The sequence below is a fragment of the Ictalurus punctatus genome, chromosome 17 (genome assembly GCF_001660625.3).
Source record: "Ictalurus punctatus breed USDA103 chromosome 17, Coco_2.0, whole genome shotgun sequence".
Taxonomy (NCBI): domain Eukaryota; kingdom Metazoa; phylum Chordata; class Actinopteri; order Siluriformes; family Ictaluridae; genus Ictalurus; species Ictalurus punctatus.
Window position 1 is genome coordinate 22,503,395 of NC_030432.2, and position 26,338 is coordinate 22,529,732.

The window sequence follows — 26,338 nt, forward strand, 5'->3', positions numbered from 1 at the left end:
TCAGAGAATCTAAAATCAAAGTAGGTCAAGCTGGTGAGATCATTTTGGTGAGATCACTGAGCACCCATTCTTCAGTTACAAATGTATCCTTTTCTTCTCGGCCTGCTCTGTTATTTCTCTGAAAAAACACACTCTGTACCTGCATAGAGACACTGAGTCTGTACACTGTACGTTTAAGTCTGTATCTTTTTAGCAAGATTCCTTAAGACGTGTCGTTGAAAATCCATGACGCAAGTCGGTAAAATAAAAACTTTTTCAAAAATAAGCTGGCCGAACTTGCGCTACAATTATAGATAAGATATGAAGGAAGAAACAGAATTGTGCCGAGACGTCAGAAATGTGATCAAAAGAAGAAAAATAAGGGAAAACCCTGCAAAGGGAAAACCCCACCTTATCATTGGTTTAGTACTGTATAACTGCATGAACATTGATTGTATTCGTCAGATGATCTGCAGACATCTCGGCTTTTGTGATATTCCAATAAATGTCTGATTTTTGTGATTCTGTGCTAGGTTAGTGGTTAGTTTATGTTTTATACTAGTTTGAACAGTTTATGTTTTATGCTAGTTTTGACATCAGATTATGTTTTATGCTAGGTCAGAGGTTAGTTTATGTTTTATGGTAATTTAGAGGTTAGTTCATGTTCAGTTTAGAGGTTAGTTCATGTTTTATGCTAGTTTAGAGGTTAGTTTATGTTTTATGCTAGTTTAGAGGTTAGTTCATGTTTAGTTTAGAGGTTAGTTCATGTCTAGTTTAGAGTTTAGTTCATGTTTTATGCTAGTTTAGAGGTTAGTTTATGTTTTATGCTAGTTTAGACATAGTTTAAGTTATATGCTAGATTAGAGGTCAGCTTGTGTTTTATGCTAGTTTAGAGGTTAGTTAATGTTTTATGCTAGTTTAGAGGTTAGTTCATGTCTAGTTTAGAGGTTAGTTAATGTTTTATGCTAGTTTAGAGGTTAGTTAATGTTTTATGCTAGTTTAGAGGTTAGTTCATGTCTAGTTTAGAGGTTAGTTAATGTTTTATGCTAGTTTAGAGGTTAGTTAATGTTTTATGCTAGTTTAGAGGTTAGTTAATGTTTTATGTTAGTTTAGAGGTCAGCTTGTGTTTTATGCTAGTGTAGACATCAGCTCATGTTTTATGCTAGTTTAGAGGTTAGTTCATGTCTAGTTTAGAGGTTAGTTCATGTTTTATGCTAGTTTAGAGGTTAGTTAATGTTTTATGCTAGTTTAGAGGTTAGTTCATGTCTAGTTTAGAGGTTAGTTAATGTTTTATGCTAGTTTAGAGGTTAGTTAATGTTTTATGCTAGTTTAGAGGTTAGTTCATGTCTAGTTTAGAGGTTAGTTAATGTTTTATGCTAGTTTAGAGGTTAGTTCATGTTTTATGCTAGTTTAGAGGTTAGTTAATGTTTTATGCTAGTTTAGAGGTTAGTTCATGTTTTATGCTAGTTTAGAGCTTAGTTAATGTTTTATGGTAATTTAGAGGTTAGTTCATGTTCAGTTTAGAGGTTAGTTCATGTTTTATGCTAGTTTAGAGGTTAGTTTATGTTTTATGCTAGTTTAGAGGTTAGTTCATGTCTAGTTTAGAGTTTAGTTCATGTTTTATGCTAGTTTAGAGGTTAGTTTATGTTTTATGCTAGTTTAGACATAGTTTAAGTTATATGCTAGATTAGAGGTCAGCTTGTGTTTTATGCTAGTTTAGAGGTTAGTTAATGTTTTATGCTAGTTTAGAGGTTAGTTCATGTCTAGTTTAGAGGTTAGTTAATGTTTTATGCTAGTTTAGAGGTTAGTTAATGTTTTATGCTAGTTTAGAGGTTAGTTCATGTCTAGTTTAGAGGTTAGTTAATGTTTTATGCTAGTTTAGAGGTTAGTTAATGTTTTATGCTAGTTTAGAGGTTAGTTAATGTTTTATGCTAGTTTAGAGGTTAGTTAATGTTTTATGTTAGTTTAGAGGTCAGCTTGTGTTTTATGCTAGTGTAGACATCAGCTCATGTTTTATGCTAGTTTAGAGGTTAGTTCATGTCTAGTTTAGAGGTTAGTTCATGTTTTATGCTAGTTTAGAGGTTAGTTAATGTTTTATGCTAGTTTAGAGGTTAGTTAATGTTTTATGCTAGTTTAGAGGTTAGTTAATGTTTTATGCTAGTTTAGAGGTTAGTTCATGTTTTATGCTAGTTTAGAGGTTAGTTAATGTTTTATGCTAGTTTAGAGGTTAGTTCATGTTTTATGCTAGTTTAGAGCTTAGTTAATGTTTTATGTTAGTTTAGAGGTCAGCTTGTGTTTTATGCTAGTGTAGACATCAGCTCATGTTTTACGCCTATTTAAACGTCAGTTAATGTTTTACACTACAAAATAACAGAATTTTTATGATTTAACCCAGTTAATTAAAGGCTTTTTACTTCACCATGCGAGTGCCTTGGAGTATTTCATCGTAGTAATTGAATGTTTATGCTATTTTAGAAGTTAGCTCATGTTTTACTGTTTAGACGTCATTTCATATCCTATGCTAGTTTAGAGGTCATCTTATACAAAAAATCTTCAGTACAAAGTTCAGTACAACATGTACAACATGTTATGCCATGAAATTGCATAATTTGTGAATTGTGAATTCAAGTAGCTGTATGACATCATGTGAACAATATGTGATCACATGGAAAATTAGCATGTGCAATTCAATTACACAGGTCAAAATTGACATAAAAAATAAAAGCAGATACACTACATGTGGGGGAAAAAAAGCATGTAAAAAAAACAGTGTCAAAAGAAAAACTTAAACGAAACGTAAAAAAAAAAACTACATGCAATTTTTGTAAAATGAACGTTCAAATATTTTATTCTTTATCATATTATTAATCATGTGGAAAATAATTAAGTCGTGTAAATATCACCTGTTGACAAATTAGCTTGTGATAATAAATGAACCATGTGACTAAAAATTACGTATGCAAATTTTGCAGATGAATTGTGTCACTGAAGCAACTCTGTATGTGATGCCAAGCAATTGTCGTTTTTCCTTTATTTTACCATATTTCCCTTCGGGTCCTTCTTTGATTTTTTGGCTCACTGAAAGAGAAAACGATTTTGAAGAAGACTGTCTCAGCCACAGCTGGTTAATTTTTCCTCTTTTGCCCTAATTAAAGATCGTTTCTGTAATTATGCCGCTTACTTCAGAGAGCAACGTGCCTGAGTGAGAGCTAATTTATTAACCAGGGATTGGAAATTGGAAAAGAGAAGAATGGTAAAAATAAAATAAATAAATAAATAAATAAATAAATAAATAAATAAATAAGTAATCAGAAGTGTTCTAATGCCATCGAAACCTCATTTTGTTCTCTTTTGGCCTGATTGAATGCTGGACCTGTCTTGATAAGCTGCGGTAAATTATTTCAGACATATAGTAAAAATGCTGTCCTTGCTAAGAAAAATAACATTCAAACAGCTACTTGTATGATATGGGGACTGAGATCTGAAATCCCTCAGCTTTGGTAAGAGGTACTGTTTCACACAGCAAGCAAACTGGGTAACTTAGCAACTAACTGGGTAAGCTAGCTAGCTAAAAGACTGTTTAGAGAAACTCTCACAACTGATCACTTCCAGGCTTTTTTTTATTTATTTATTTTTTATAAACAATCTGTGTTCTCCATACATTTTGTTACTGTACGTATTTATAGGCTAACACAAGGATTTCTAGATACAATAGGAATGGATATAATGCACAGACTATTAGCTAACTAGCTAAAATGATCTAGCTTGCTTGCTGCCATTGTTTCTTTATGAAACTGGACTTTTTCCGGCACGTAATGTATGTCATAAGAAGTCTGGCTTGACACAGTTAGAAGTGTAGCCAGCTAACGTTAGCTAGTTAGGAAAAAAGAAAAATCTGATTTTTGCATGTTCTCAATATAATATTATTAGCCTTTATATAGCTTCCTACTGTAGTTTGCATTACATATAGTTAGCCAAACATTGCCTAGCTTGGAGCAAACGTAGCAAGTTAATAACATCTGCCTTAATTGTAATACTAGCTAAGCTAGTGTGTGAACTACTGTTGAAGAATTTCCAGGATGTGCAATTCTATGATGAATCAGAAAGAACATTATAGTACTTATAGATTTTTGGGTTATTTTGTCCCTGCTAATAATAATAATATGGAGAGAGAGAAAAAAAAATACACTATCCTAAAGTTACCTATAGCTTGATAGTGAACTTTACTACTACTTTTAATTATACAATCTAGTAGTTAGCCCAATATTAGCTATTTTTGTTTGGATGCTGAGCAAAAATAGCCACTATTTGATACTTATTTTAATGATTACACTATGTCATGTCAGTAGCCTGTTATTTAGCTTCCTAGTTCCAGGTTTTAATTACATACATAATAGTTAGCCAAACATTACCTAGCTTGTGAGCAAACCTAGCAAGAGCATCAAATCTCCCAGCGATATTCGTAATATAAGCCAAGCTACATTGTGACTTACTGAGGACAAGTTTTGACAAATCAGGAGCACTGTTTTTGAGGGATTCATTTCTGTCATTCAATGGATCTATGTAATATTAGCTAAGTTAGACTGTCCTAATATTAGCTACAGCTTGCTAGCAAACTTTCCTGCTAGTTTTAATTATGCAATCTAGTAGTTCGCTCAATATTAACGATATTCGTTATAGCTTAGATACCTAAGCGAAATTAGCTGATGTTGGATAGTTTTAAGTATAACACTATATAATGTTAGTAGTTAGGCTGTTAGTTAATTATTACGTATGTAATAGTTAGACAAGCATTACCTAGCTTGTAGGGAAGCTAATAAAATCTGCTGGATATGTAATATTAGCTAACTTTTCGGAGTATTTTTCTTCCTTTATAATTATTATTATTAGAAGAAGAAGAATACTGTAGAGATTGTAATGACCTTGTGGAGGCAACTGTGACAAATAAAATTGCATGAACAAACAAACCAACAAATAAATACTCCTGGCAAATCAGGAATGACATTGAGTAGAGGGGAAAAAAAAAAAAAAAAACCTGCACTGCATGTTTAACCAACACATTATACAAAGACCTGTTTTTTTCTGGTCATAATAAGATCTAGCCCTGACCAACAAAATCATGGCAGTCCAAACAATCCTTATTTTATTCTCTAAGCAGCAAATTTCACACCAGGCAACACCCAGCGGGGGCAGTGAGACTTGCCCAGCTCAGCTCAGGGTGATGAATAGAAGTGCTTCAGGTCCAAACGGGGTTATATTTCTCTAAACCTTGTGACACTGAGCACCAATTTTGTGTCTGCCCACTAAGAATAGATCTCCTTACTCCTGCACACAATGCTGTTGACTCAGAACAGTGTTTGTGATTACAGGCCAAGATCCTGGTAAACGAGTTCAAGCCAGGACCCTTGAGACGACGCACATAACGCTCCACTTCTAAATCCCTCGACTCCACCCCCCCCCCCATTCTGTTCTATATTTTTGTTTTGTTTTCTTTTCTTCCCCCCATTGCTTTTGAGAAACCTCTTTTCCTTACTATCTGATATTCTAATGAGGGAGAGGCAGAGAGGAAGGCTTCGGCCCCGACCACCCGCGGCACAGGCCATGGGGATTAGTCCAAATGCACAAACTGGGTCAACAACATGCGGAAACAAAGCATGCTGGGAGAGTGAATGGCACTGTACAAAAGAGTGAGCTGGTCTGGCTATATGTCAGGGTGTAATGTGGCTCTGTTCCCTTGACACACACACTTCCCACGCCATGTGTGTGTGTGTGTGTGTGTGTGTGTGTGTGGTTCTGCTTCTGCACCTGAGTCTCTTCACTTCACTGAGAAATCGTACAGGAGTAACTCTGACAAGTGCTTTTTAGAAAACTAGCACTTAGTTATGCTTAAAGTATTTATTTTTAAAGGCAGATGCTATCCGTAGCCAAGTGAAAATAGGAATACTAAATATTTCCACTTTTTGGGTGCTAGTATTATTATTAGTAGTCGAGAAATAAAACACTTGGGAACGTGCTGTTAAAGGAAAATAATTCAACAACAAGTGGTGTGTGGAGTTACTATGACTACCCGGAGTTAATTATTTTCCTTTAACAGCGTGTCCCTAAGGGTTTTATTCCCATCATACCACAGCAATTTGCCAATTATTCAAGAATGACACGTCAGAATTTTTATCCACTTATAGTTTAACATTTTCATTTCTCCGAACAAGTGTGGAACTGTTATTTATTTAAATAGCACTTATTTTATAGCAGCTCCAAACAGCCATTCTTTCACCAACCTCTCTTTTTCGTTCCCAAGTCATGACACTACCGCCACCATGTTTCACAGATGAGCTCGTATGTTTGGCTTGATTTTTCTCCTAGAGTCAGCTCTCTGATCTTCTGTTGGTTTATCCTTTTTTTTTTTTTTTAAACAAGAAATGCAGTCTTCACAGGTGAAACTGAAGTCTAAAAACAACGGTAGATGTTTAGAGCTATTTATTGTTTAAGCAGTCAATCTAACAGGACACACCTGGGTAACAAGAAGCACCTGTCAGTCACATGTTCCAATATTTTTATACAAAAATATGTTTGGAACAAAATGAGGACGGGGTCGGGGTGTTATTCAGGAAACAGGCATGATTAGTAAGAACCTTTTCCAGGATCTTTTTTTTATATGAGTGTATGAATAAATAAAAAAAAAAAAGACAAATTAATAAATAACCCCCTAAAAAAAGGTCATAGATCTTGCACATTCCAACCTGCGAGATCCTCAAAGCTAGGTTAATGATGTTTCATGCTCAAGCGAACGAAAGAGCTAAAATGGGAGCCTTGCCCATGAGAATGGCCGATGCCTGTGGGAGAGGTAGGAAGGGTAAATTCTAGACTGTGATCTGTGATGTTCGCACACATGGCTGCACAATGTGCACACACACTGAGGCCTGTCCTGCACCAAACGCCAAGTCCTCCGCCCCCACGCCTCATACAGCTACACGGCCACAATGTGGCACGACTCCGCACATGTCCGTGCATTTACACTTCCCTCGTCTATTTTTTCCTAATCAATCCTTCATCGAGATACATTCTTCCTGCCAGGTCGACAAACCACACCTGTGCACTTAGTGTTCTTTTCAGGCATCTGCTCTATTCCTGTTGTAAGTCATTCAGTAAAACACACCAGAACCATCTGCTTTATTTATTTATTTTTTATTTTTATTTTTTTGCTGAATACCAATTGAAGCACATTAACTTGTTATCACTAAACCGCATGTTGTTTTGTGATGCTAAGAGAATTTCTCCATATGAATACACGACTGCATTTTCAGCAGCTCGTCTTCGGCTGCCGCTGAACCCAAGCCAGGTCTTAAGCAGCCATAATAGCAGCCTTTCATTCTCTGAAATGTAGTGCTGCGCATGCAAGCTGCATGCGTAAACAGGGGGGTATTGATCCGCACGGCTTGGCGAAATAGTAAGGGTGACATTATTATCTGAGGTCTTAACCCACAAAGAGTCTCATCTCAGACAGCCCTGCTTTCAAATCCAAAGCCACAGGAAGAGGAAGTCACACTAGCCGATGGATAAAATAGCGTCGAGTGCTTTAAAAGCTCTAATAATGACTCGATTGATTCACGTTACTCGGCGGAATGGATAAGTAGGTAATTGAATTTGGTCATGATTTTGAAAGAGCTGAATGCAAAAAAATTTGCGCACCCTCTGATTTCTGAGAGAGAAATCCATATTAACCAGTCCATACAGGATTTCATGGCTTTTTTATTTTTTTTTTTGCGGCCAAAAATGCTTGATTTTGCTGTGAATTTTTTTTTTCTTCAAAGTTTGCGATGCAGTTTGTGGAGTTTTTTGTGCTTCTTTGAGGAAAAGTACTTGAATTTGCGAAATCGCAATTGCACGTAAATTGTTTTGCAAGGTCTTTCAATGTGAGGTTTGTGACTCTGGTGGTAGAGTGGGTTGTCCGCTAATCGTAGGGTTGGGGGTTCGATTCCCGGCCCATGTGACTCCACATACCGAAGTGTTCTTGGGTGAGACGCTGAACCCCAAGTTGCTCCTGATGGTAAGTTAGCGCCTTGCATGGCAGCTCTGCTACCATTGGTTTGTGTGTGTGTGAATGAGAACCTATATAAGTGTAGACCATTTAAATGGCGCACTTATATAACGCTTTTATCCGAAGCGCTTTACACTGTGTCTCATTCACCCATTCACACACACTCACACAACAATAGTAGCAGAGCTGCCATGCAAGCGCTTACTTGCCATCAGGAGCAACTTTGCGTTCAGTGTTTTGCCCAAGGACACTTCAGAAAGTGGGAGTCATGCCGCCCCGTCTTACCATTACCATTTGTTGGTAATCAAGTCCTTTTAGCTGTACTCAGGTTCGACCCACGTGAATTGAAGAGGGTTTTGTCTGAATGCATGTTGATGACGTCATGTGGCACGTCTTGGCCCAAATCTGCAGAAAATCTGCGGTAATTTTGAAACATCGCAAGCTTTTCCTTGCAAAATCGCTAAATCCTGGAGGGACTGGTTAACTCATTAACATTTTAAACTCTATAATAATGCCATGCCTAAGGATTGGCAATGCCTATACTGTATGTAGTGTAATTCTACTCGTAGGAATTTGTGTACTGAGGACAAGTGGTGGACGTATAACACTGAGCACGCTTTATCATGTAACATAAAAGCATTTGTTTTCAGTTTTTACATTTTTCTTCTATGATGCTGGACCTGGAACTCAACCCTTTTATGACACTAAGAATCCTTATTCATACAAAGAACCCCTTGAAGAAGCCCCTTTGATTTAAAGTGTACTCGAATTCTTTATCTGGCATTTGCTTTTATCCTAAGCAACTTACAAATTCGAGAAGTAAACATGCCGAATGCTGTCATACAAGGTTCCACCAAACAGACTAGAAACTAGAAACAAAATGCTTGAAGAACGAACCGTGTGTGCCATGAGACACGGACGGATCTGAAGGACGAATATGAAAGCTGTAATCTCAAAGCAGTCAAAGGTAACCAACATGCAATAGAGTTCAAAGTAATCGACATAAGCGTAAACCTCAAAGGTCATCAATTATATCAACAATCATATAACAGGACAGTATAAAATGGAACAGACGTAGATAGCCATACAGCCGGGTGCAAAAGTTTGCATACCCTTGGGTTAGGTTTTTCAGACATTCCATTATTATAGTTTGACTACATTTTTCACAGTGTTAATGTAGCAGTTCATTTCCTTGTTTATGGTTTGTATGTTTGGAATAAAATTTTCTGCCTAAAGAATAATATATCATAAGTACACTCTTAGAGGGGAAAAAAAAAAAAAAAGGGTTCCTCGAGGGTTTCTAGATACGAGTTCTTCAAACGATCACTACTTTTGTAGAAACCCGACGTCTTACTTTTTTTTTTTTTTTAAATGACATTTTTCACAGCTTGAAAAATGCATCTTCTCACATATGTACACGATCTGTACAAAACCCTCATGATTCTGAATTTCTTAAGTCTTACTTTGACTGTACTTCCATGAAAATGTCAATTACATCCACAGAGGACCTTTGAACGTCTCTCGGTTGGCACAGTGCCAGTGCTTCGTTGCTACTGAATATTTTATGGCAGAGTTTTACCTCATGACCTCATGTAAAATGTCACACTACACATTTTATGATGCGTTTACGACAGTTTACATGCTCTTAGAAAAATGGTTCTTCAAGGGTTCTTTCCGTATACTCGAGAGTTCCTAGCTAAGTTTGGAACGTTTGAAGGTGTGTTCAAATGAAGAAACCTTAAGACTGTACATCACGACGCGTTTTAATGCGGTTTCGTCTTCCAAGTCACACCTTTTTCAGAACTATCTTTAAAAAAAAACTTCTTATATGTAGTGTCCATGTCTTGCAAGTGCGCTAGTGTCTTCGCCGAGTCACAGCCCCAGAACTCGAGATACTGTCTCCTTGTCTGTATGGGTTTCCTCTGGGTTTTTCCAGTTTCCTTCTAAAAGCATGCCAGTAGATGGGCTTTAAATTTCACTTAAATTAGTGTATGAATGTGTGAGTGTGTGTGTGTGTGTGTGTGTGGTGCCCTTTAATGGACTAGCTTTCCATCCAGGGTGTCCCCACCTCACACCCAGTGATCCTGGGATAGAACCCAGATCCACAGCAGCCCTGACAAGGTCTGTGTTCTTCATCTATCTATCTATCTATCCATCTATACAGTTGTAGAAGAGTAAAAACAAACAGTAATAATTATAATCATTTTAAAGTAATAGCATATTCGGACATGGGTCATGTACTCACAGTCTGTGACTTACAGTATGTCCAACAGTTACTTCAGTATTAATGCTGCGAAAGTTACTCATTTTTGGAGTGATTTTTATCTGGCGTCCGCATTCAGATTATGCGAATAGTTCACACCTCTTGAGTATAAGTGTCCGAGACAAGTTCTTATTATTTATTTTTTTTCATTCTACACGCTCTCATGTAAAGAATACGATGAAACGGAAACGTAATAAAACAGTAAAAGAATCAAACAAAATGTAGTAACCCAAGGGAGAAAAATAAAAACTGGGCAAAAACAGTAAAACCCCAATAGTGGTTTGATGATTTTAAAGCTCTTGGGGTATTAGGAACTCCGAGGAGGTCAGAGATATTGCCCCTGGTAATGGTAAGTATAAATCATATCAGCATGCAGATGTAGAAGAGTAAAGTGAAAAAGGTACTGAGTGTGTTTACAGGATAAGCAGATGTGAACAAGACAGTCTTTATGATTACAGCAGCAGCAGCTCTTGGGTGCAAATCTACAGTATCCATATAAGCTTATCCACTGATGTAAGAGCGAGACTGCTTTGAGGAAGATCTTTAAGTTGTCCATGTTGGAGCATAGCATCTACACCAGCGGAAAGTGAGCCACAAATTCAGAATTCCATGACGCTAAGAAGGAAACGCCAAAGTTTTAGTGGTTGAGATGTTTACCTTCATATTTGAGTCCAAAGGTGACATCCCAGTTAGCACTTCCTCTCAGCCCATATCCTTGTTTGTACCTGTCTTCCCAGGGCGCTTAAGCCCTTCCTGCTCTATAATAAAGCTCAAACGAAAGCAGCGGGATTAAAGGTCACTGCCTCCTGGCAGTCCTAATGTTTTCCTTCAAAATCATCAGGTGCTGAGGCCAAAGTCTGCTTTGTGTAGGTCTGCTGTATGACATAAGCCAGCGGTCAGGGTCGGAATGCTCTTTGAACTGTTAAATGTTTATTTTTTGGTGTTATATTTGAGGTTGTAACTTGACCCTTATAACTGCAGGCAATGACGATTTATATAATTTTCATCCTCATCAAACCATCCAGTGAGCCCTCGTGCCCTGTATGTGGGGGCGGAGTCATACTGGAAGAGACCACACCCATCAGATTAGAAACGATTCCTATATAAGATAAAGGTTATCCCCCCTACGGCACGGTTTGTTTCTGTATTTTGTCATCTGTCTGTAAGTTACAACAACAACAACAACAACAAAAAAAAACGACAGATGGGAAGCAAACAACGTTCAGAGTTTAGTCCTTAAACAATGCATAAGAGAAGCAAAAGGCTGGTAATTAGTAGTAGTAGTTACTACAGTGATGTCAAATGTGTGAATGGCAGAGTGGATCTGGAGAGGAGGGGCAGCGGCACCTTCACATCATTTCATATTCGAGAAAGCTGTGAAACTCTCAACAGGATCTCAGCGCGCTTTAGACTCCACGGGCTTTGTTTACTTTAGCCGTGAGAAAACCTAAATGCCTGACGTGTGGGGTGAAGGGTGTGAACTTGGTCTAATAATAATAATAATAATAATAATAATAATAATAATAATCTCAAAAAGGACTCCCTACAGTGTAATGTAATGTCATAAAATATAACCAAATATACATGGATCCCCATATGATCCAGAAATTAAAATAAAAGATACAAATTGTTAAATTGTAGACATTTTAAACACTAATTCCTATAGTTTTATTAAAAATTTGTTTGATTAAAACAACTGTCACAAGTTTTTTAAAAAAATTTTTATAGTATTTGAATATCATGGATCATCGTGGAAAAAAAATTTGGACGAATAAAACTTCACTGTATGTCCAAGTCATAAAAAAATGGTTAAAATAATTGTATAATTGTATATATATATATATATATATATATATTATTAAAGATATCAAATTATACTGTATGTATACAAACAGTACACAACTATCCATCCATCCATCCATCCATCCATCTGTTTTCTGTACAGCTTATAGGGTCGCGGGGAGCCTGGAGCCCAACCCAGGGGTCTCGGGGCACAAGGCGGGGGACACCCGGGACAGGAAGCCAGCCCATCACAGGGCACAATCACACACATATTCACACACTATGGACAATTTGGACACGCCAATCAGCCTACAATGCACGTCTTTTGACTGGGGAAAGAAACCGGAGTACCCGGAGGAAACCCAGAAAGCACGGGAAGAACATGCAAGCTCCATGCAAGCGCACATAGGGCGGAGGCGTGATTCGAACCTCCGACCCCGGAGATGCGAGGTAAACGTTCTAACCCCAGTACACAACTAATCCAAGTCCATCCATCCATCCCTGCTTCTATGAGACTATCCCAGGGAGCATGGGGCACAAGGCGGGGTACACCCTCGACAGGGTGCCAGTCCATAACTAATCAAATTTATTTTCAAAACCCTTTATCGCGTTTTTACATTTTAGATCTCACTACAGAATTGTAATGAACTGTTATGCATTGTACCTGTTGCTATGATTAACCGGCACGGACATCAAATAGATCATTGAATAAACGAATAAAAAAATGAACGGATGATTTATTGTAATCTCAGTGATTTTGTCACTGATACATGTACATTCATGGATTACAGTCTCTCTCTCTCTCTCTCTCTCTCTCTCTCTCTCTCTCTCTGTATTTTTGGGGATAGGAATACCCAACACTGTAGATCTAAAAGAGCCAAATGGTTTCCTTTTGTCTACTGAGGTTAAGGTGTTAAGGTCAGGGTTAGGTTTAGGTGTTTATGCAGTAATTAGCTGCATTAATAATTATGTCAGGGGAAGGTTCTTATAAGGATAGTAAGACAAACGTGTGTGTGTGTGTGTGTGTGTGTGTGTGTGAGTGAGGAAGTGCTGGAGCTCCTCTGTCTCTCTCTTAACCGTGTAAATCCTCAAGCCTGTCTCCTCACCCAGAGGAACCTGAGCAGCAGAAACAGCTCTACTGTCGCTTTAAGATTACCGACCGCGCAGCGTACAGGAGGAGTGTAGCCCGTGTGTGTGTGTGTGTGTGTGTGTGTGTGTGTGCGTGCGCGCGCGCGTATGCGTGTGCGTGCGTGTGGCAGTGGGATGCCTGGGATCACCGATCACACTCGATCCATCGCAGGAGTGCCGGAGAAAATCGGGTCTCACTGAGAGTTTATCACTTTGATCCGACATTGTGCGGCGAAAGAATGAAATAAAGAAAAAAAAAAAAAAAAAGAAAGAAGAAGAAGAAGAGGAAGAAGCGGCGACGTGGACGCGGTGGTGTCGGGGACGAGCATTTCCAAAAAAAAAAAAAAAAAAAAACCCATACACACACACACACACAGAGAAAAAACGCAGAGACGCAGAGGAGAAATCGCACGTGAAGCCATGTGAGTGAGCAGGTACGGATGGAGAAGTGGGTCCTGTACGATGCGGAATTGTAGATGCATGGGTTCATGAATGAATGGGTGGATGGGTGAATGGATGGATGGATGGATGGATGAGCCGCGCGCCTCCACGCACAGCCCAAGCGCCCAATGCGCCAGGCTGCGTTCGCGTGCGCGTCTCTGCGCCGCAACTACACAAGAAATCCCCGAATGCCACACTCATGAGAGTAACTAGACCCTTGTATTATTTTCTGTCTGGCTTCTTCGGGGTTCTCCTGTGAGTGGCTTTGGGCTGTGGGTCTGACAGGAGTGTGATGTTTTGCCTCTTGCGTACACACACATGAAACCCAGACAGCATTCATGACCAGAGCTCGCTCTTTACATGGACAAGAATTATTCCTGGTAACATTCTTTTTTTCTTTTTTCTTTTTCTTTTTCTTTTTAAACGGATCAGATCTCCATACTTCATCACTAGTGCATTCATATTTATTTACTCTTATTTATTTATTTATAAAGCAACCCTACATAATGCTTCTTAAGGCTTGACATAAACCTGTGTAACTGTCCATAAAAGCACATATTACAATACAAGGCACTGCATAGCTCAAAGTGTTCTCCATAACGCATTATAATGCACACATTTGACTTGTTCTGTGCGTTATTGGTGAGACCAGTGCTATAATGCTTTATAAGCAAAAAATCTTATGTGCACTGACATCATGCTTTCATTTATTTTCTTTGGAAGTGAAGCGTTAACAGTTCTATCCAGGAGTGATTGGAGCTCTTGGTTTATATAAAGCATTGAAACCTTATACTCTGTCGTTATAAGATTTTATGCGTGCGTTTATAAACATTTGCATACAGTTATACAGGCTTATGTCAAGTGAAATGTGCATGCTTTGTGATTATGCGATTATGTGATTTAATATAACGTTTGCTTTAGGGAGTTATAGCAGTGGTCTAGCTAGTAATACTGAGATCGGGGCGAATATGTTTTATAATGCATTATGACACTTTGTGCTTCATAATATGCTGTCATAACATTGTGTGTGTGTGTGTGTGTGTGTGTGTGTGTGTGTGTAGACATTTGTGCACTGTTGTAGGAGCTTATGTCAGGTAAGAGTGGAGGCATGCTTGGAACTCTGAGTCTATGTAAGGTATTATGTGAATGTTAATATCAGTTGTTATAAAGCTTTATAGCAATGGACCCGTCAATAACTCTAAGAACAGGTTAAATATGTACTGTAATGCATTGTATCACTTTGTGGTATAAAGCCTTACATATATGCTGTTATATCATTTTAAGTGTGCATTTATGAACATTTGCATATACGTTATAAAGGCTTATGTCAGGTTGGAGTTTATAGCGCTATATATTATAAAGCTTCATAGCAGTGGTCTCACCGATCGTAATGAGAACACATCAAATACGTGTCATAATGCATGATGTCAGTTTGTGCTATGAAGCGTCATAACAAATGTCATGGTCATTCAGAGAATGCTTTAAACGATCTTCACTGGAGAAGGAGCATGAAATATTATGTGGACGCAGAATAACAGTTGTTATTAAGCTTTATGTCAGTGGTGCTGTTAGTAACTCGTGAACGTTATAGAGGCGTATGTCAGGTTAGAGTGGAGGCATGCTTAGAGCTCTGAGTCTATGAATGAACGTAGTATTTGTCATAAAGCTTTATAGCACTGATCTCACCAATCATACTGAGAACAGATAGTGTCACAATGCATGATGTCACTTTGTGCTATGAAGCTTCATAACAAATGTCATGGTCATTCACGTAATGCCTTAATTGATCGTGACTGGAAGTGGAGCATTAAAGATTATGTTAATGAACACAAGTGCGCTCGTTAATGATGCTATTAACATGTCATATATTGACGTGTATTATAATTCATTATGTCACTTTGTGCCATCAAGCCTTCCACGATGCCGTTATAACACTTCATGGGTGTGTTTATATACCGTTCTATAGGCTTATTTCACACACTGCCCTGCAATGAATTGAAATCTTTATGAATGCACTTATAATGCATTATGGATACCTGACTCATGGAAAGTGTTGCTGTATTTATTTACCCCATTTAAGGAGCGAGAGTAGGTCAATGAGTGGTCAAAGCTGTGATCATTGATGTCGTTATTGATCCTGTGTTAGGGATACTTCTCCATCTAGTCTCGCTTTTAATGCAGCCACGTAACGGAAAGGTGTTCTCGGTAAGCTGCTGGAACATAAGTCATGTCTGACAATACGGATTCAAACCAAAGTCATCAGATGTTCTGTCATGTAAATAAAGCATCGCATGTAAGTGCCATTTTAAACGTGTTTATTAAGTAATAAGTCAAATTACGTCTGGGAAATACGATAAGACGATATGATTCATGTTGCACCTGATGGAGTTTTTCGGAATATCGTGGGCATCGTTAGGATTTATAACCGTACTGTTACCGACTGTCAGGTTTCAGCGGGCGGGGTGGAACGGGTTATGGCTCGCGACTTATATATAATAAGTTATATACGCTTATAGAATAATTTTGTAAAACGGTTCGGTTTGTGCTGCGGCGTTTTTGCGGCGAGAGCGTCCAGACACTGAAACTTTGTGGCTAATTCCAGATGTTTTCTCATTTCCCTGGCTAGCCATTACCTTGATTCATACTAAGAGGTTAGCTAAGATGTCGCGCAAGTCAAGTGCACGTGTTAAAAAGACAAGACAAAAGCAAAAGAAATCAGTCGAGGGAGTGTATAAAGCAATATTTAATATAGTATTCGAATGAGTTATAGTTCAATTAGGCATTATTGCTGTTTACATTTCACAGGTTGCGCGTATGTGTGTGTGTGTGTGTGTGTGTCTCCTTGGGGCCCTTTTTAACAGTTTGTTCCAGGTAATATGCCCAAGTAACTGTTTGTAACAGACTTATTTTTCTTGCAAATTATTTTTTTTTTTTTCATTTATTTTGCAAATGTCAAAAAAATTTAATCTTGGGACTTGGCACTTCAGCAAAATTGTGAAAGTCTCAAGTCTCAAGGTATGATGAAATGGCAATATATTAACATAATCGACTTTACTGCCTAATGTGGGTCTCGTTAGGAGGTAGATCTTGATTATTGAGTGTACTGAGTAACAATTTAGAACACTTAACTTATTTCCCCGTCTTTTTCTTGCTAAGCTTGCTCAAATTTTGTGCAAACTTGGCAGTTGAGCAAAACAGGCCTCATGGTATTGATATCACACTATATCAACACTGGGTGATTGATAACGCTATTGTTATTTACCGTAACAACTGACTTACAATATTTCACCTCCATTTTCCTGATAAATTTTTTGTGAGGGCATATATCGATTTTGTTTGCGAAAATGTCTCCGTGTGACCTGAATCGCGATAAGACATCATAGTACATTAACAGGATTAGGGCTGCAACTAGCCATTATTTTCATTAGTTAGCCGATTATTATTATTGTTATTATTATTATTATTATTATTATTATTATGATCGATTAGTTAGCCGATTATTATTATTATTATTATTATTATTATTATTATTATTATTATTATTATTATTATTATTATTTTCCTAATCGATTAGTTGGCCGATGATTATTATTATTATTATTTTTTTTAATTTTTTTTTCTAATCGATTAGTTGGCCAATTATTATTCTTTTTATTATTTTTTAAAATTATTATTATTATTATTATTATTATTATTATTATTATTATTATCATAATCGATTAGTTAGCCGATTATTATTATTATTATTATTATTATTATTATTAATATTATTGTTATTATTTTCCTAATCGATTAGTTGGCCGATTATTATTCTTTTTATTATTTTTTAAAATTATTATTATTATTATTATTATTATTATTATTATTATTATTTTCCTAATCGATTAGTTGGCCGATTATTATTCTTTTTATTATTTTTTAAAATTATTATCATTATTATTATTATTATTATTATTATTATTATTATTATTATTATTATTTTTATTGTTGTTGTTGTTGTTGTTGTTTTCCTAATCGATTAGTTGGCCGATTATACTTTTTGTTTTCTGCTTTTCTTTTCTTTTTTTTTCTTTTAGATTGATCGATTAATCGGATGGGGGCGGGGCAAACTTTCAGTACCATTTTTTAGTTTATTTCAAATAAATTCCACAATCTCAGTGTTACGAATATAAACTTCAGATTAAAACTTTAGACAACTGTTTGTCCAATTATATAAGACTGAAAAGAACCCACTACACACACACAGACACACACACACACACACACACACACACACACCCAGAATATATATAATTCATTTAGGACTGTGGTTTAATATATATATATATATATATATATATATATATATATATATATAAATATAAGTTTATATTATATAATAGTATTTATGCATTACATTTTATTAAAGGTAACGTTGACATAGACAGTAAACTGAAGAAAGTCAATGTCGGTGACTCTGAGGCTAAAGCTAGCGGCGTCACGTTACGTGCGTATGACATCATGCGCCGTCGACTAGGAAGCGGCGTATACTTCCGGTTAGTAAAAAACCCGCTAGTTTTCCATTTGAGATGATATCAGCTTTCTAAAAGTCACACACTAGACGGTAGAGTACACAGTGCATAGTGTAAGTGTACAGTACGTCATTTGGGACACGACTTCAGTATGTACTCTCCGATGCGTGTTTTCATAAGAGAAGTAACGTAGTGAGTAAACGTTCCCCGTGCCGCACGCAGACCGTCTAATCCATAATGAGATTCGTCGACAACGATTTCCATCATCGATTATTATCGATTTTATGGATTACTTGTTCAGCTCTAAACAGGAAACAGTTTTTCAGAGTATTGTAAGCATCGTTAGGATTTTATACCTTTATTGTTATTCACTGTAATTAATAACTGATTGTATCAACTCGCTTATTATCCCTCGTTTGTCCTGACAAATCTTTGAATCTTTGACATTGGCTGTTGAGCAAAAACAAAATATCGAGGAGATTAGGAAACTGGCTCCAGGTTCCGTGATATGATATCACAATATACTAACTTTTCAGAGTATTGCGAGCGTGACTTGATACATTTGTGCAAACGTTTAATTGTGGAAACTCGGCGTCTGAGCAAAGCGGTCATGATTCAGTATTGAGTATTGCGATGAAATATTTCCTGCTGATCCTTAAATCGAGTCATAACGTAGCAATGTTAAACTAGTAGCCAGAATGAACTCTGTGTTAAACACGGATTATCATCATAATAATAATTACCCAGTATGGATTATGTATAGATTTTTGTCACCGGGACTTTATTAACGTCCTTACATTTCCACTCAGAACAGAGCTGGAGCAGAAGGAAATGCCAATAGGTCAGGAGTCAAAGGTTAAAAGGTCATAGAGTTATTAGTTAATTTGTTTGTAGATGGTGGAGATAATAAAATTCTCCCAAAATCTCCCAATAGAGACTCAATGTGCGCAATGGTACCGTTGATGCGTCTGAATTTCTTCACCAGTGTTGTGTTTCTCTTTAGACTTCTTATAAATAACGTTTAAATAGTGAAGAGTGCTCCGGTCTGGTCTTGTAATGTTGTGGTGTGTGTGTGTGTGTGTGTGTGTGTGTTTAACTTCATTTCTGTATTCATTGTTTCAAATTGTTAGACTAAGAGCAAATATGGATGTCAGTATCCGTTAGTATATCGCATAGAAATGAGCACTTACCCATAATCCCTTTCTCCGTGTCAGCAACACGACGACACAGAAGTCCTTTCGCAATTTTAAGGAGAATTCAATTCAAGAAAGTAAAACGCTGAAGACATTTTTAAATGAGCTATGTGTATAGTTAGCATCTTTATGTTCTCTGAGAAGGTTTCCAGGGGTATCTTCAAGGTTATCCCGGAGTCTCGGCCAGCGTCGAGCGTTGGCGATTCACGGCATGGACGCGGCCGGTCGAGGCCTAGTCGCCGTCGTAGAGGTAGTGTAGCACAGCATAGCATAGCCAGGTTGAGAAATGGGTTAATAGAACGACAACTAGCAAGTTTGTTTTTTCCTCATTTATTTTTTTTGCTATCTATCTATTTATTTATTTATTATTGCGAGACTGGACGCCAAAGAACCCACAACCACGCCAAAACATTACAGTGGGTGTCTAAAATCAGGACTAGCTAAAGAACGTGTCTAACCTTCGAAGGAGCTGCAGGAATATTTGATACAGTGAGTGTACTAGCATGATGGACGCTGTAGTTTTTATGACATTACATTGTTACGTAAAGTTTTTTATTTTTTAATTTTTCATTAAAAGTGATGAAAGCGTAGACACCATGACTATTCAAAGAGTTCCTAAAGAACCCGTTTTTTTTTTTTCTTTCTCACAGTCGATGTCATTCCTCTAGTAAACAAATGAATGCCGTTTTCGTCTATTTGATGTCTGATATTCGATGGCTACAGCTCTTTTTTGAAATGATTTTTTTTTTTACTATATTACATGCAGTTTTTAAAGCATGTGACGCTTTGTGTGTATTGTGTTTTGTGAAACTGCAAAGTATCGAACCCATATCTACCCATAAATCTAAGGGAACGGACAACATTTCGAACGAGTTGCGTAAATATTCGATACGAGAGCTGTTTGCTTTCTGATGTATGATAGCTGCAGTACGTTTTCCTACAGGTTCCACGTAAAAAAAAAAAAAAAAAAAAAAACTAGAAATGAGCACAGGTTAGACATTTCGGGTGCAAAATACAAGGTTTGTGAACCCTTGTATTGTTTGTTCGGCTGGAATTACCGCTCCACACATGTTTATCTCATACCGGCTTGAACTTACACGGCGCAGGTGACGGGACTTTGACCTTCATGCTGAATGTAATTATAGCGAGAATTAGAAATGCTATTGTGGGAGTGCAAAAAAGCAGCGGGAGTGCATGCGAAAGGCAGGATGAGGAAATAAGGACAGGAGAAGAACACACTCGTGTGGATGTGCAACCTCCTTGTGCATGCATGCGTTACGCGGTTAATTGTTCGGGAGATAATGACAGACTCGTCTACCGGACGTAAGGTCATCGCGTCCCTCCGTGAACCGTAATTGATTGATCGTAATGGAGATTGAGCTGCATTATTCATAGTTTTTGGAAGAAAAAAAAAAAAGTAGATGAAAGAAACAGCAGCAATGTGTAGTGAGATCGAGGTCAGATAAATCAAGCGGCGAAGTGCGCACGCAAGCACTGCCTTGTTCGAAGGGGGGGGGGGGGGGGGAGAAAAAAAAGAAGAAGAAAATAAATGACTGGCAGGACGTGCTCTTGTAAACGCCACGGCTCGACGAGAGCATGCCAGCAAAAGATCTTAGCTCTGCAGCAGCTTTTAAGGAGAAGACATTTACAGTGGCTCTTAAATTGGCTCGTGCTATGAAGAGGAGGAGGAGGAGGAGAAGAAGAAGGCAGAGGAGGAGGAGGAGGAGGCTAGGAGCTGAGGGGGAGGGAGAGAATGGGAAAAAAAAAAATAGGAAACAAATGCAAGCAAAAAAAAAAAAAAAAAAAAGTCCTGTATTAAAACTAACGGCGTAAGCAAAAGTAGAGGGCAAAAGGAAAAGAAGGATCTTAAATCATGTCTCTGGGTGCCAGCTCATCTGTCAGCAGTGCCGCACTGAAATGATTTTTCCATCTGTAGAATAGAAATGTCAGCCCAGGGCGAGCGGGGTGTACCGGTGACATTTTTATAGAGTGGACTAGTATTATGCATGCGATTTATGGCACTTGTGCGAGGCGCCGCACCGCACATGCATGAAATCTCCTTCGGCTTCTTCGATTCAAAAGACAAGAGTTAAAACAAGCACAGAGGCATGGAGCAGAGTGTTTCTGGCATGCACCAACAGGTTCTTACATCACACTTTACAGTATCAGTAGGAGCGAGCAGGTTCTCACTGTACGTCCTGTGTTCTCTTCAGCAGCTATACGAGCGCACTGTGTACTCACGCTAAATAACTTAAAGTTTGTTTTCCCGTCATTATAACGACACGGTGTCGGAAGAGATAAGACGGAGCTCAGTATGGCTCGGACAAACACTTCGGTACCTCGTGTACTCAAATATATCATAAATAAGTCAGGACGCCGTAGGAGAGGGGGAGGGAGAGGGGGGGAGGGGGGGCTGGGGGATTGATGGCTAGCTCTTCTCACTGTACAAAAAAAAAAAAAAAAAAAAACTGTTTACGACGGTAGATCTGTCGGAGAGATAATGCTACTGTGGTCATCACAGGTCTGAGTTAGTTAGTTACGGTTACATTGATATAGCCTAGCGCTTTTCTAGACACTCATAGTATGGGGGGGGGGGGGGGGGTTTGGGATCTCCTCAACCACCACTAGTGTGTAGCATCCACCTGGATGATGCGAAGGCGGCCATAGTGCGCCAGAACTCCCACCACACACCAGATACTAGTGGAGAGGAGAGAGCGATGTAGCCAGTTCAGGGTTAGGGATTATTAGTGGGCCATGATGGAGAAGGGCAAATGGGGGACTCTCACCAGGACACCGTGGTTATACCCCTACTCTTCATGAGACATGTTCTGGGATTCGTAATGACCACGGAGAGTCAGGTCCTCGGTTTAACGTCTCATCCGAAAGACAGTGCTGTTTTTGTACAGAGTCTGATTAATTTATTACTTCTGCATCTGTGTACGTATTGTACTGTATCTGCGAGTATAATGTTAATGTGTGAACTGGGAGCAGTGTCATACGGCAGAATTCAGTAGGTGGATATGTTTATTAGCTAGCCCACTGGTGATAGTAAAAGCCCCGACGCACTGCCCAGTCTTATGTTTTGGTTACCCAGAAACCCAAATGTAATAAAGTGTAGTATTGGCCAACGTTTCATCTATGAGCATCACTCGTAAAAAAATGTTCGGGTGTAGCTAGCATCTTTATTGGTCTTTATATATATATATATATATATATATATATATATATATATTAACCTGAGATGACCACTCCAGTCTTCTGGGAAGGCTTTCCGCTAGATTTTGGGGCGTGGCTGTGTGGATTTGTGTTCATTCAGCTACAAGAGCGTTCGTGAGGTTGAGATCAGACGCTGATGTTGGGATGGTGAAGAGGCTCCAGTTCCAGTTCATCCCAAAGGTGTTGAGCGGGGTTGAGGTCAGAGATCTGTGCAGGACATTCGAGTTCTTCCGCTCCAACCTTAACACACCGTGTCTTCATGGAGCTCGCTCTGTGCACAGGAGCATCGTCACGTTGGAGCAGGTCTACGCCTCGCAGTTCCAGCGAAGAGAAACTAATCCTGCAGGATACGAAGACGTTCTATACGATCGTGTGATTCCGACTTTGTGGGAACGGTTTGCGGAAGAACCTCATATAGGTGTGATGGTCAGGTGTCCACATACAGAAACGAAACTCTAATGTTTCACCAAAATAAGGAGAAGGTAGAAGGAGTAGAAGAAATAAAGGAGTGGCTGTGCTAAAGTGGTGTTTACATTATATTAGTGATATACCCACTGAAATACTGTCTCACAGTGTCCTGGTGGAAAGTTTTCTACTTTGTAGGCGTGAGTGGGCTAGGAAAAAAAATAGTAAATCGCCTGACCTACAGCACTGAATATTCGAACAATGCGTTGTTGGGAATTTTGGAGGTGTGAAAGTCACTTCCTCTACATGGAGAACTACTTCATGAAAGCTAAGAAAGCTTTCTCTAGTTAAAAGGAAAAAAAAAAAAACCCACCAAATTTTAAAAGGACTTGGAGAAATTTTTGATAAGAGTATATTCACTTTATGATGTAGGACCGTAGTTTTTCCTATATTATATATAATATTAAAGTTGCACAGTCATCATCTTTTTGTCATTTGTTTCACTTCTATTGGTTACACTGGAACAAAATAGCATTGCAATAATAATCGCGCAAGGCCATAATTTCACTTTTTTCAAGAACATCAACCCAATACCAATCCACAGCACCATGATAAGGGCAAAAAAAATTTGTATTTTAAGATTATATATTATATGTTATTTTATTTTAATGGAAAAATGTCACGCGTTAGACTCCTGAGACCAGAGTATCACGTGATTGACGAGTAATATATTGCGACCTGTTGCATCCAAGCATGTCTTCCAAACTTATCGTAACCTTAAAAGTAGCAGCACCGTTCAAATTCAAATAAGGACCCCAGTAAAACCAGGGTAAAGTCATGTTTAAATATCGAATCATTCTAGTTAACATAAAAGCGCTGTAGTAAAATCAGTGTGGTGTTAAGATTTTACTGGAATACTTTACCGTAGTGTTTGGTAGACCATGTTAGAATCATGAAATCTTCGTAAAGTACATTATAAAAAGCTCGCTAGAGGAAAATGTCTAACGGTAAATACAACTGCAGTGAAAATATTTACATGTGCGTACTTCAGAACGATGTACTTTCTCCTTTTATGATAAATAATACATAAAATAATATCTCAGCAAATGCATCAAAGTTTATTAAGCCAGCTAGAAATGTATAGATGTGTGTCGGCATCTATACATTGGTTTTTTACTTACAGGATTTTTTTTATTTACAGTATGTGTGTGGCGGTCTGGGAAAGCCAGTCGGATGTTGCTGCGGGGGAAGTCGGGTCGGCGAAATTGGGTCTCGAGCAAAATTGGGTTTCACTGCCTATGGACATCACAATTTTAAAAGACAGCAGCAACAACAACAACGACATATATTTCACCGAAATGACATGTAAATGTGTTTTTTTATCTTTAACCTTGCCAAGACTATCTTAAAGCAATGTCACGTTGTGTAACGGAGCCAATTTAGTTACAATCAGTCCGCCTAAAGATCTTCCTAAAGTCCAAAACCTTGCTAGCTAAGTGTGATTTTCTCACACAGTGAACATCAGGCTTTAATCAAGTTGTTGGCTAGCTATGTGCCATAGTGAAATTGATATAAGCGTCATTAATATACTTTTTAATCAAATACCAGCTGTCAAAAAAATGTCTGTCATGCTCCTGCTGCTTCTTAGTAGCAAGAACTTTACTTCATATGCATGCAAAAGGGGAACATAAGTAGAAAAAGTCACAATTTCATCGTATAAAGGGATTTCCCAGGCTGGCATTGTGCATTGTACAATTTTTATATGACTCATTTTTTTCCATCTTAACCTTCCATGCTCAGAGTTCCTGTTCTTCAGCGTGTTGCTAATGGCCACGGGAAGAAGTGTTGCAGCAGGTTAGTCTGTGGCACGCTCAGCATAATTGAGGGCTTGAGAGGACACGGTAGGGGTTGCGCTTAAATTGGACTTAGGAGGGTTATTCAACTGCATCTTAGTTTAACCAGCCGGCGGTTATATTAAGCAAAGCCCAGAGAGAAAAGTGGCTCACTCTGAATGCTAGCCATTCTACACCGATGCTGAGACGTTTGAAGGTTACAGGCTTGTCTATGGTTGGACTCTGACGGATTGATGTATGTCCCCTGCCGAGCAGAGAATTTCCCAGTCCAAGGCTGCCACAGCGCCGTTCTGTTCGTTACGGGTGGGGTGATGATGGTGGGGGAGGGGGGATTGTCCTTCATAAACTTCTTAACCGGTTGTCCTTTGAGTAGCTCAGACAAGGGCATTGTGTCAGCTACAATAAGCTGAGCTGTGGAGCACTTCACCCTACATAATCATCCGACTCTAATGTAAGTGTCCAACACTCACACTCGGCCCTGTGAGGAGAAGAGGGTGGGGTGCTGAGGGGATCGGCGTACACGTCCCAACTTCATTACCTCTTGCTCTTTGAAGAGCTTTTTTAGAAATTAAATTTGCCCAGCAATTAACTAAAAGGGCATTTTTTCCCCCTGAATTTATGAATGACTGAAAGGATTGATGTATGGTGAGTGACAGAGAGAACATTGGCATGTACTGAAGTGGGGAAAGAAGAGAGTTATGGATTTGCTGCCATGTTGAAACGTCTCTTGACATGTAACAAGGTTAGGACATGGATTGGGGGAGGGGTGGGGGGAGGGGCATGACTGCATGTTCTACCTACGCTGTTCATACTTTCAGACGTTGATGTCTATACATGTATGATTGTGGTGTGAAATACCACCATTTCCTATATATATATATATATATATATATATATATATATATATATATACATATGAGTTTCCGAAGTTTGAATAGACAGGAAGTAATATTCTCGACCTGTTTTACTCCTTAGTGGCTCATAAACCCCAACTAAACCACGGTTTGAATTGACAGACTTGTGTTTCCTTTAGAGTGAATTAAACCAAATCTATTAACCAGCAATCTATAACATACTGTAATGCAAGATCCATGTGTCATGAATTGTATTGTATCTAAATCCAGGATTCTGAGCGCCACTTATATCCCAAGTCTTTGGCAGTTCAAGAGTTCTGTGGTTCCACAGCACGAATCAAACTCTAATTCCAGCTCATACCGCCTCGCATTACAAGATCATATGAATTCAGCTTTGGAAAACACTCCTCTGGGACCTGTTCCTGTTCACCCGGTTAAATCTGCTGAAGGTCAAATTCATTACGGTACTCAAGTCTGTGGACTTGAGGGAGAACTCACTGACAAGCCACACATATTGAATGAGGTCGGCTAACACCGAGTAGACGGGACATGTGGGCTCATGTGTTTCTAGCATGCCAATTAGAAACCACTACTATGCAACTCATATGATCAAAGCCATTAGTGCTGATCCAATATAAGGTCCTTTACGGAACTCCTAGACAGTGCAGAATGGCA

General features: G+C 38.4%; 2 protein-coding genes and 1 long non-coding RNA gene across 8 annotated transcripts in view; 2 read left to right on the plus strand and 1 right to left on the minus strand.

The window, feature by feature from the left end:
* Nucleotides 1-11,056, minus strand: part of samsn1a (SAM domain, SH3 domain and nuclear localisation signals 1a) — a 65,706-nt gene extending 54,650 nt beyond the window's left edge. For both annotated transcript variants that reach the window (XM_053687464.1, XM_053687463.1), the window contains exon 1: nt 10,938-11,056. In XM_053687464.1, coding sequence (XP_053543439.1) covers nt 10,938-10,964 — 27 coding nt within the window. In that variant the 5' untranslated portion in view covers nt 10,965-11,056. The remainder of the gene's footprint in view (nt 1-10,937) is intronic.
* Nucleotides 9,331-12,798, plus strand: LOC128635297 (uncharacterized). The gene is made up of 2 exons (XR_008398239.1): nt 9,331-10,138; nt 12,226-12,798. It is a non-coding gene; the product is annotated as an uncharacterized LOC128635297 (long non-coding RNA).
* A 351-nt stretch (nt 12,799-13,149) lies between these two features.
* nrip1a (nuclear receptor interacting protein 1a) overlaps nt 13,150-26,338 on the plus strand; it is a 51,711-nt gene continuing 38,522 nt past the window's right edge. The window contains exons 1-2 of one of the 5 annotated variants that reach the window (XM_053687298.1): nt 13,150-13,624; nt 24,158-24,321. The gene's annotated coding sequence lies outside the window, so the exon portion shown is untranslated. Of the gene's footprint in view, nt 14,012-24,157; nt 24,322-26,338 lie in introns of all 5 variants that reach the window. The other 4 variants (XM_053687299.1, XM_017491427.3, XM_017491426.3 and 1 more) reach the window with 4 other exon arrangements.